General features: G+C 40.6%; 1 protein-coding gene across 3 annotated transcripts in view; it reads left to right on the top strand.

The window, feature by feature from the left end:
• The window catches only part of ankrd28a (ankyrin repeat domain 28a), a 43,380-nt gene that overhangs the window by 30,675 nt on the left and 432 nt on the right, over positions 1–12,273 (top strand). For all 3 annotated transcript variants that reach the window (XM_073931332.1, XM_073931331.1, XM_073931333.1), the window contains 14 exons: positions 412–523; positions 609–635; positions 904–975; positions 2,022–2,223; positions 2,477–2,564; positions 2,643–2,760; positions 3,967–4,177; positions 4,265–4,352; positions 4,514–4,597; positions 6,262–6,407; positions 7,670–7,752; positions 8,303–8,385; positions 8,466–8,557; positions 9,928–12,273. The exon at positions 9,928–12,273 is cut by the window's right edge and continues 432 nt beyond it. In XM_073931332.1, the coding sequence (XP_073787433.1) occupies positions 412–523; positions 609–635; positions 904–975; positions 2,022–2,223; positions 2,477–2,564; positions 2,643–2,760; positions 3,967–4,177; positions 4,265–4,352; positions 4,514–4,597; positions 6,262–6,407; positions 7,670–7,752; positions 8,303–8,385; positions 8,466–8,557; positions 9,928–10,217 (1,696 nt within the window). In that variant the 3' untranslated portion in view covers positions 10,218–12,273. The remainder of the gene's footprint in view (positions 1–411; positions 524–608; positions 636–903; positions 976–2,021; positions 2,224–2,476; positions 2,565–2,642; positions 2,761–3,966; positions 4,178–4,264; positions 4,353–4,513; positions 4,598–6,261; positions 6,408–7,669; positions 7,753–8,302; positions 8,386–8,465; positions 8,558–9,927) is intronic.

Genomic DNA, 12,273 nt, shown 5'->3' with positions numbered 1-12,273 from the left:
TTTCTAACTTGTTACTTTATACCAGGGGTCACCAATCTCGGTCCTGGAGGGCCGGTCCCTGTAGGGTTTAGCTCCAACTTGACTGAACACACCTGCCTGGATGTTTCTAGTATACCTAGTAAGACCTTGATTAGCTTGTTCAGGTGTGTTTGTTAGGGTTAGAGTGAAAATCTGCAGGACACTGGACCTCCAGGAACAAGTTTGGTGACCCCTGCTTTACACCACTGGTCATCACTATATTATATTAGTCATAACTGTGTGTGTGTGTGTGTGTGTGTGTGTGTGTGTGTGTGTGTGTGTGTGTGTGTGTGTGTGTGTGTGTGTGTGTGTGTGTGTGTGTGTGTGTGTGTGTGTGTCTGTGTGTGTGTGTGTGTGTGTGTGTGTGTGTGTGTGTGTGTGTGTGTGTGTCAGGTGTCTTGAGTATCTGCTGAGGAATGATGCTCATCCAGCTCTCAGGGATAAAGACGGATACAGCGCTGTTCATTACGCCTCAGCGTACGGTCACCGAGTGTGTCTGGAGCTGGTCAGTTCTTCATCTAAACTCTAAAACTAAAGCTTTAACCCTGCTGCTGTGAGTCTGGAGCTCAAACATGTGCTTCATTTTGCAGATCGCCAATGAAACGCCGTTAGATGTGGTGAGTGTAAATCTGCATTTCTGTGTTAATTCACAATGTCTGTGCAGTGCTGCTCTCTAATGGCCACAAGAAACACAACAGGAGATTTAAATCGAGGCTATTTACTGGATTGATGGATGTTTTTGCTCTGCTTTTTTAGATCATATATCTTTTTATTGTTGGTGATGTAATCTGATTTCAGTTCTGCAAAAATCCATGAGTGTACTGTGTGTGTGTGTGTGTGTGTGTGTGTGTGTGTGTGTGTGTGTGTGTGTGTGTGTGTTTTTAGCTGATGGACATGTCTGCATCAATCATACACGACACAGACGTCCAGCCTCCCATCAGCCCTTTACACTTAGCGGTGAGTTCAGTTTTCATATTTTCTGTTCATATTTCTATTCTGTATTGTGCAATATGTCTTGTTCAGTCGAAAAACTCTATTTGTAAAAAACAAAAAAAATTAAATTGGGTTGTAATATTGTTATTGTTAACTAAAATAATTAAATTAAAAATAATAAAGATAATATTTGCTACTTGAAATAAAGCTCAAATAAAATGTAAATATTAAGTTAAAAAAATAAAAATAAAAAATATATATATATATTTTTTATACATACAGTAAATATACCGGCCACTTTATTAGGTACACCTAATCAGCCTAACGCAAATTTCTAATCAGCCAATCACATGGCAGCAACTCAATTTCGGCATGTAGACATGGTCAAGACGATCCGCTGCAGTTCAAAGTGAGCATCAGAATGGGAAAGAAAGGGGATTTAAGTGACTGAACATGGCATGGTTGTTGCTGCCAGACGGGCTGCTCTGAGTATTTCAGAAACTGCTGATCTACTGAGATTTTCATGCACAACCATCTCTAGGGTTTACAGAGAATGCTCCGACAAAGAGGAACTATCCAGTGAGCGGCAGTTCTGTGGGCGCAAATGCCTTGTTGATAAGGCCAGAGGAGAATGGCCAGACTGGTTCCAGCTGATAGAAAGGTAACAGTAACTCAAATAAGCACTCGTTACAACCGAGCTCTGCAGAAGAGCATCTCTGAACACACAACACGTCCAACCTTGAGGCGGATGGGTTACAGCAGCAGAAGAGCACACCGGGTGCCGCTCCTGTCAGCTAAGAACAGGAAACTGAGGCTACAATTCACACAGACTCACCAAAACTGGACAATAGAAGATTGGAGAAACTTTGCCTGCTCTGATGAGTCTCCATTTCTGCTGCACATTCAGATGGTCGGGTCAGAATTTGGCCTCAACAACATGAAAGCATGGATCTATCCTGCCTTGTATCAGTGGTTCAGGCTGGTGGTGGTGTGTAATGGTGTGGGGGAGATTTTCTTGGCACACTTTGGGTTCATTAGTACCAATTGAGCAAGGTGTTTGTGTGTTTCAGGCGTATCACGGTCACCATCACGCCCTGGAGCTGCTGGTTGAGTCTCTGCTGGATGTGGATGTGAGGACGCCGCAGGGTCACACACCTCTCAGTCTGGCGGCGTTTAAGGGTCACGTGGAGTGTGTGGAGATCCTGCTCGCTCAGGGAGCGTCTGTCATGCTGAAGGACTACACACACAAGAGGAACGCCGTTCACTGCGCAGGTCTGCAACACACACACACACACACACACACACACACACAATTGTCGATTTAAAATATACATAGAAAAACTCACCGGCCACTTTATTAGGTACACCTTAGTAATACTGTGTTGGACCCTCTTTTGCCTTCAGAAGTGCCTCAATCCTTCATGGTGTAGATTTAACAAGATACTGGAAATAAAACTTTTGATGATCAAATTGCCGAAGTGTGTTTTCTGTGTGTTTGTATGTGATTGTGTGTTTGTGTCTTCAGCCATGAATGGTCACTCGGAGTGTGTGCGTCTGCTCATCAGCAACTCTGACCAGCAGATCAACATCAACACACGGGACGGGAGAGGACAGTGAGTCTCTCAGCACATGTGTGTGATTCAATAACACAGAATTGTGTGACTGGGTCTGTGTGTGTGTGTTGTGTTCAGGACTCCTCTGATGTTGGCTGTTCTGGGTGGACACACAGATTGTGTGTATCTTCTTCTGAGTAAAGGAGCCAGTGTGGAGGCCAGAGATAAATGCGGCAGGACGGCCCTTCACCGTGGGGTCAGTCTCACACGCACGCACACACACACACACACACACACACACACTTACAGAATATGCTTCTATTCTGTAGTCCCCGTATAACATGAAAACTGAGCATGTGTGTGCGTGTGTATGTGTTTGCATGCATGTTTGTATATGTATGTTTGTGCTTATGCGTGTGTGTGTTTGTGTTTATGCGCATGTGTGCGTGTGTGCGCGCGTGTGTGTGCGTAAGTGTCTACATGCATGTATGTCTCTATACGTTTGCTTATGCGTGGATTTGTTTGTGTGTGTGCGCGTCCATCCATGTTTGTGTTTATCTGTGCGCGTGTGCGTGTGTATTTGTTTATGTGTGTGCTTAATGCGTGTGTTTATGTTGATGTGTGTGCTTATGCATTTGTGTTTGTATCTGTGTGTGTTAATGTTTATGTGTGCGTTTATGCGTGTGTTTGTTTATGTGTGTGCTTATGCGTGTGTGTTTATGTTTGTGTGTTTATGGGTGTGTGAGTGTTTATGTTTATGTGTGTGCGTTTGTTTATGCATGTGTGCGTGTGTTTGTTTGTGTGCCCTTATGCCCATGTGTGTGTGTGTGTGTGTATGTTTATGTTTGTGTGTTTATGGGTGTGTGAGTGTTTATGTTTATGTGTGTGCGTTTGTTTATGCATGTGCGTGTGTTTGTTTGTGTGCGCTTATGCCCATGTGTGTGTGTGTGTGTGTGTATGTTTATGTTTGTGTGTTTATGGGTGTGTGAGTGTTTATGTTTATGTGTGTGCATTTGTTTATGCATGTGTGCGTGTGTTTGTTTGTGTGCGCTTATGCCCATGTGTGTGTGTGTGTGTGTGTATGTTTATGTTTGTGTGTTTATGGGTGTGTGAGTGTTTATGTTTATGTGTGTGCGTTTGTTTATGCATGTGCGTGTGTTTGTTTGTGTGCGCTTATGCCCATGTGTGTGTGTGTGTGTGTGTGTATGTTTATGTGTGTGCTTATGCGTGTGTGTTTGTTTGTGTGTGCTTATGCGTGTGAGTGTTCATGTTTATGCGTGTGCTTATGCATGTTTGTTTATGTTTATGCGTGTGTGTTCGTTTTTATGTGTGTGCTTATGCGTGTGTGAGTGTTTGTTTCTGTGTGTGCTTATGCGTGTGTGTTTATGTGTGTGCTTATGCGTGTGTGTGTGTGCATGTGTATGTTTATGTGTGTGCTCATGTGTGTATGTGTGTGTTACAGGCAGTGATGGGTCATGTGGTGTGTGTGGAGGCACTTCTTCAGCACAGCTGCAGTGTTCTCCTCCAGGACAGTAGAGGGCGCTCTCCTCTCCACCTGGCGGCAGCATGTGGTCATGTTGGGGTCCTGAGGGCCCTCCTGAAGGCCCAGAAGGCCATCCTCGTCCTCAAGGACAACTGCGGATACACGCCGCTGCACTGGGCTGCTTATAACGGTATTTGAACCTTTTTTAACGGTATTATAATGATATTTTAAGCATGGCTCTGCTCTCTCATGTGTTGTTCTGTGTTGATCACCTCAGGTCATGACGCATGTGTGGAGCTGCTTCTGGAGCAGGACGTCTTCCGCAAGATGGAGGGAAACTCCTTCAGTCCTCTGCACTGCGCTGTGTAAGATGACCAGAACACACACAGAGAAAACACTCGCTGTACAAAGAGTTTGATAGAAAGCTGATAGAAAGAAGTAACACACTGAACTCACTGTGAAACTTCTATTGTTTGATTTCCAGTGTGTAAAAGGGATGTTTACCGTGCTTTTCCCTGGGTTTCAGGATTAATGATAATGAGTCTGCAGCAGAGATGCTGATAGAAACTTTAGGTCCAGCGATAGTGAACGCCACAGACTCACAGTCCAGGTAAGAATGGGCAGTTCACACAGAAATGAGAATTCTGACATCATTTACTCACCCTTGACCCTTGATAATGCACAGGTTCGTCTATGCTAGCCGTTTTCGTTTCTGTCGACTATGCATTTACTCAACTGTTACGGCTCTGAGTAACTGTGGGTTCACACCGAAAGTGAACCAGTTAGTGACCACCGATAGGTCAGGGTGGCAGGATAGAGAGGGCGGCGTCTGCGACACTACCCTCACCACTAAGGGTGTCATGATCCTCCAAATCCTCGATTCGATTACATTTTCGGTTCTAAAGGCACGATTCGATTTTCGATTATGAATAATTAATTAATTAATGACCAATTAATTATTTGTAGCCTACCGTTTAAACTACCTGACCTGCATGGTCTTTGATTTATCCATAAACAAATCATACAGTAAATGAATAAAGGCAAGATACACACATAATTACCACCTGTCAATCACTTTTTCTGCGGGACTCGTGAATAGGCAGTGATCTGTGTCGTTATAATGGCGTCGGTAAAAAAGACGCACAACCAACAGGAACCAGCCAACAGTATCTGAGGTGTTCGCTAAAATGACTGAGTACAAGTGAGTGAAAGATTGAAGCAGTCCTCTGACTGCCTGGACCTGCTGTCTCGAGCGCATGGCTGTGTGTGCGTCTGTGTGTGTGTGGTCACGTGATGTGCATTTTCAGAGGTAGAGAGGAAGGAGGGCTGCTCAGAAATGCTACACGCCACTGTGGATGTCAAATCGTTGTCGTTCTAAAATGCCATTTAAAAACAAAGACGGTGTAAACAGGGCCTGAGTGTGTACTTTTCACGAGCGGATTTGCAACGGGGGCGGGCGGAGGATCGCGATGCCGGTGTTGTCTATCGGACGAACCGTACGTAATACGTACACAGCAGAGCTTGCAAAACTGTTTTTTTTTGTCGACAACACGAACGTTGTCAACATAACTCACTGGAAATCCAAAATACTTCCACATCGGCGACTTCATTGAAAGAGGAGAGGGTTTAAGTTCTGTCGACGGGTCCCCTGCTTCTGCAGTTTAACAAGCACTTCAACAAGCCTGTTTTTTTCCCGCTTGGCAAGCCAAGCTGACGTGACATGGGGGCGTGGCAGCATCGACGATTTATTTTTTGATTCGATAATCGAAATTGAGTATAAATTGAGTATAAATTTCAATCACACCCCTACTCACCACCCGCACCCTCAGTAATATCCGCGACTAATAGAGAGGGTGGTGTCTGCGACAGTATCCTCATCACCCGCGCCCTCCGTTATATACGCGTCTAGTGCGGCAGAATAGAGAGGGTTGGGGTTGAGGGCGGCGTGACCGTCCTTTGGCTAGAGCGGCAGTTTAGCTTGCTCCGGCCCTGTATATAAATATATGGGACAATATATGTATATAAATATATGGGACAGTTAGTGACGTTATGTACGAGTATAATTGTTGTTGTTTTGAGCAGAGTGGCCTTTTGTCAGGCTTCTGCTGATGAAACTGCAAACTATCTTCAGTCTCTCTTAAATAAAACAACAATAAAAAACATAATAATAACACTATCTTAAACTTTCTTTAATTGAATCTCCGTGTTGGGCTTCATACTGTGATAACCACACCCTTATTGTCTTTCACTTGCTGTGTTGTGTGTGTCCTGCAGGACTGCGCTGCACGCCGCCGCTTACACTGATCATGTGGAGTGTCTGCAGCTCCTGCTGGGTCACAACGCTCAGGTCAACGCCATCGACATGCTGGGTAAAACACCGCTCATGATGGCGGCAGAGAACGGACAAACCAACGCCGTAGGTGCGACGTACAGCCGTATTGTTAAATTTCCGCACCTACACAAGGTAGAAATCAGACACCAGCTCAGCTTGAGAGACAATGGGTTTGAAAACAACAAATAAAGCAACTTTTATCTACATTTTATGGCTAAAGCTTTAGGGCTAAGGCTACTTTATAAATATATATATATATAGTTCTTTATATATGTGTGTGTGTGTATATATATATATATATATATATATATATATATATATATATATATATATATATATATATATATATATATATATACTCCCACACACACACATACACTTACCGGCCACTTTATTAGGTACACCATACTAGTACCGTAACAATTATTAGTAAGTAATTTTGCCTTCAGAACTGCCCTAATCCGAATCAGAACTGTATACTGTATTTATTTATAACTATATATATATATATATGTATATATATATATATATATATATATATATATATATATATATACACACACACATATATACAGAACTATATATATGTATTTATAAAGTAGCCTTAGCCCTAAAGCTTTAGCTATATATATACTCCCAAACACACACATACACTTACCGGCCACTTTATTAGGTATAAACACACTCATCGGCCACTTTATTAGGTACACCTTACTAGTACCGGGGTGGACCCCATTTTGCCTTCAGAACTGCCCTAATTCGTCATGGCAGAGATTCATCAAAGTACTGGAAATATTCCTCAGAGATTTTGCTTCATATTGACATGGCACCAACAACCATGCCATGTTTAAAGTCACTTAAATCCCCTTTCTTCCCAATTCTGATGCTCACTTTGAACTGCAGCAGATTGTCTTGACCATGATCGCCTAAATGAAGTTGCTGCCATGTGATTGGCTGATTAGAAATTTGCATTAACGAGCAGTTGGTCGGGTGTACCTAATAAAGTGGCCGGTAAGTGTTTAATTGTCAGACAAAAATGGGCGTTGACTACTTTATGTAACTGAAATTGAATTAACTTTATGCAGGTTTTACTCCTTATGCTTATTTAAAAAAAAATAAGTTGGCAACAGTACTTGGTCCATATGTTTATTTGCTATTTTACATCAGATTTGCAATTCAAATATGTTTGAATGACTTTCATGGTAAACACTGGTGGAGAATTAGTGTGGGGTTATTGTGCCAGAGAGACTGGAGGGGGCGCTAGAGTCTGTATCCGACAGATCCAGATGTGTTGGTGTGAGATTGATATACATGTGAGATGTGTGTGTGACGAGTGTTTTGTTTCTGCAGAGGTTTTGGTGAGCAGCGCTAAAGCAGATTTCACATTACAGGACGCACACAGAAACACAGCTCTGCATCTGGCCTGCAGTAAGGTAGACAACACACTGATTCAGCTAACATTACTCTACATCTGTGTGAAACTAACATCATAAACACTTCAAATAGGGATATAATGTAATGTAATGAGCTGCTGGATGTCAGAATAAGAATTTAAATATCATCCTAATAAGTCATTATCGGGAGATATTGAATCACAGGTCTGACAACTAATGTTTATTTACCTCTTGTGTAACTTGTGTACTACACTGTGCCATCAATTCAGCACCAAACTACCAGAAATGAATCAGTTTTGACCATATAAATATGAATAATATTTAATATGAAAAAATATGCAATATATGAACAAAACTGGGGCATAATAATACATTTAAAAAACAAAACAAATATATATATATATATATATATATATATATATATATATATATATATATATATATATATATATATATATATAAATAATTTATGTACTATATATGCACTAATATTTCCTTTTGTAAGTTGACATGTAAGTGTGTGTGTGTGTGTGTGTGTGTGTGTGTGTGTGTGTGTGTGTGTGTGTGTGTGTGTGTGTGTGTGTTGTAGGGACATGAAACCAGTGCCTTGTTAATTCTGGAGAAGGTGACAGACAGAAACCTGATCAACTGCACAAACACAGCTCTGCAGACGTGAGTTCAGTCTCTTCATCATCATCATCATCATTATCTGGAGATTATGACACAGGTGTGTTTCTGCTCGTGTGTTTCAGACCGCTTCACGTCGCTGCTCGTAATGGCCTGACGGTGGCGGTGCAGGAGCTGCTGGCCAAAGGAGCCAGTGTCCTCGCCGTCGATGAAAACGGTCAGCGTTTATTTGATTTATTTATTCTTTGTTTATCTTTTGTCTTCATTCCATAAACTGTTTTAGCATTTTTTTAGCAGATACATTTCCCAAGTTTACAAAATAAAAAGAAATTATGGATTATATATATATATATATATTAAGTATAAAGTATATATAAACCTTATTTTAGCTCAGTTTTCATTAAACTTGATGTACTAAAATAGCTTGATAAAACTGAAGTAAATATTAATAAAAATGATTAAAGCACACAAATCAATTACAATTAAAGACATTCAAATTAATATAAATGTAAAATGATTATAAAACGTTTAATAGCCCCTCAATTGCACCAATTTGACATATTCATAAAATGTTCGAGCTCTGTAAGTTTATTTATTAATTTCCTTATTTTAAAAGTAAGTGTTTTAATTAGTAAAGAAGTAATTTAATCAGTAAATAATGATAAATTGCTTGCTAAATTAAATACATTTAAACAGAAAATAATCATTTTAAATTGTTAAAAGTCGACCAAAAGTAACAAGAGTTTAGTTAGAGTATTTTTATTTGTATTCTTTGGGAAAATATTTAGAGTTTATTTTAGCACGGATGCATTAAATCTTTCATAAATGGCAGTTCACATGAATAAATGACATTTTATAATATATTTAAACAGTAATATTCAGAATTATTGCAATTTAAAATATATATTCCCTAAAAATGTTCTAATTATTCTAGAAATATTTTTTATTTTGTTGTATTTTGAGCTGCAGTAAATGCTGATGCTGATTTTTATGTGATTTCCAGATTACAGAAACATTATAAAATGTTTAATATCACCTCAATACTGAACTAAAACTGCAACAACTTTCTGTATTTAAAAAGTGTTTGGGGTTTGTAAGATTATTTATTAATTTTCTTATTTGAAAAGAAACTGTGTAAGCACAGTTGCATTAAAAAGATCATTTTATTAATAAATATTAACAAATTACTTTTTAAAATAAATATATTTAAACAGAAAAAAGCCATTTTAAGCTGTTAAAAGTTACCAAAAGTAACAAGTTGCAGAAAAACTGCTGTGATGAATTAGTTAAAGTGATTTATGATTTAATAAACTGATGATTTAATTATTAATAATAATAATAATAATAATACATGTTAAAATAAATCAATTTAAATAGAAAAGTCAATGAAAGTCAACCAAAATACACAACAGTATTTTTATTTAATTTAATTAATACTTAAATTCAACAAAGATGCACTAAATAGATCAGATGAATAAATGACATTTTGTAATATATTCAAATGGTAATATGCTGAATTAAAAGCATTATTTCGAATGGTTCGGAGCTTTAATCGATGCTGATTTTCATTTCTGCTGTATTTTCCAGGTTACACTCCAGCTTTGGCTTGCGCGCCGAACAAAGACGTGGCCGACTGTTTGGCGTTGATCCTGAACAGCATGATGCCCATCTCTCCCAGCAGCACCGGCACATTCTCCAGCCTCACCTTCACCACCATTAACCACTACTCCAGCCCATCCAAAACCGTGACCTTTGACCCTTTACCCATGCTGAGGTCACAGCACGTCTCCTTCCGCAAGTTCAACAGCCTGAACCGCGATGACGGCCTCATCCTCCCTGATGATGAACTCAATGATTCAGACTCAGAGACATACTGACAGCACGCCCCCTGCCCCGCCTTGCCCCTCAGTGTCTTAAACTGATGCCTGATTGGCTGAACGGTGACTATGCTAATTAGGCTCCGCCTTCTGTGACTGTAAAACAAGTAGAGTTATACCAGTCAAACTCAACGATCCTGACTTGGACACATATTGACAGAATGCTCCTGGCCCCGCCCCTCAGTGTCTTAAACTGATGCCTCATTGACTGAACGATGATTATGCTAATTTGACTTCTCCCTCTGTGAAAGGAAAATTAGTCGTTTTACGAGTCAAACTCAGATAATGATAACACACCTCCTGCTCCGCCCTTCAGTGTCTTGAACTGACACCTTATTGGCTGAAAGGTGCTTATGCAAATTAGGCTCCACCCTCAGTGACTAGAAAACCAGTGTAGTTTGACCAGTCTAACTCAATAGTTCAGACACAAACTTACTGAAAACATGCCCCGCCCTTCAGTGTATTACAGTTACCTCATTGGCTGAATGGTGATTATGCTAATTAGGCTCCTGCCTTTATGTCTGGAAAACAGGTGGAGTTTGACCAGTCTAATTTAGAAACATACTGATTATACGCCCCTTGGTGTCTTAAGTTGTCGCCTCATTGGCTGAATGATGACTATGCTAATTAGGCTCCTCCCTCTTTGAGTTCATTGATCTTGCTGTTCAGATTCAGACAGAAATTTCCTGACAACAGGCCTCCAGCCCCACCCTACGGTGTTTTAGCCGGTCACCTCATTGGCAGAATGATAAATATGCTAATTAGACTCCACCCTCTTTGACAGCAAAACCAGTGCAGTTTGACCAGTCTAACTCAATAGTTCAGACTCTGCAACATACTGATTATACGCCCCTTGCATCGTTCATCAGTGTTTTAAGCTTTTTCCTAATTGGCTAACGCTGACTATGCTAATTAGGCTCCTCCCTCTTTGAGTTTAACTGGTCAAACTGCATTGATAATGCTGTTCTGATTCAGACACAAAAACTTCCTGACAACGCACCCCATGCCCCACCCCTAATTTCTTAAGCTGTTGGCTCATTGGCTGAATGGAGATTATGCTAATTAGAGTCCTCCCTCTATAACAGGAAAACAGGTAGTTTGACCAATTTTACTCAATGATTAAGACACAAAAACTTCCTGAGAACATGCCCCTTCCCCGCCTCTTAGTTTCTTAAGCTGTCACCTCATTGGCTGAATGGTAATTAAGCTAATTAGGCTCTGCCCTCTATAACAGGAAAACCAGTGCAGTTTGAACGGTTCAACTCAATGATTCAAACACTTCCTGAGAACACGCCCCCTTCCCCACCCCTTAGTTTCATAAGCTGTCACCTCATTGGTTGAATGATGATTATGCTAATTAGGCTCTGCCCTCTATAACAGGAAAACCAGAGCAGTTTAAATAGTTTAACTCAATTATTCAAACACAAACACTTCCTGGGAACACGCCCCCTAGCCCGCCCCTTAGTTTCTTAAGCTGTCGCCTCATTGGCTGAATGGTGCATATGCTAATTAGACCCCTCCCTCTGTAACAGGAAAATAAGCTGTTTGACCAATTTAACTCAATGATAACTTCCTGAAAACACGCCCATTGTCCCGCCCCTCAGTGTCTGAAGCTGTCGCCTCATTGGCTGAATGGTGATTATGCCAATTAGGCTCTGCCCTCTATAACAGAAAAAAACAGTGCAGTTTGAACAGTTCAACTCAATGATTCAAACACTTCCAGAGAACACGTCCCCTTCCCCGCCCCTTAGTTTCTTAAGCTGTCGCCTCATTGGCTGAATGGTGCATATGCTAATTAGACTCCTCCCTCTGTAACAGGAAAACAAGCAGTTGGACCAATTTAACTCAATGATAACTTCCTAAAAACACGCCCGTCATCCCGCCCCTCAGTGTCTTAAGCTGTCGCCTCATTGGCTGAGCAGTAACTGTGCTAATGAGGCTCCTCCCTCTCTAATTTAAGTCTAAAGCCATTTCACCCTTCAACAATCACTTTGACACATTATTTAAACTGATTTAGCTTTCCTTTATCAGAAGAAAGCGGCTGATATTGACAGCT

This window comes from Danio rerio, chromosome 19 (genome assembly GCF_049306965.1).
Source record: "Danio rerio strain Tuebingen ecotype United States chromosome 19, GRCz12tu, whole genome shotgun sequence".
Lineage (NCBI taxonomy): Eukaryota > Metazoa > Chordata > Actinopteri > Cypriniformes > Danionidae > Danio > Danio rerio.
Note: the sequence above shows the minus strand (reverse complement) of the source record. Positions and strands in the feature narration are given on the sequence as shown.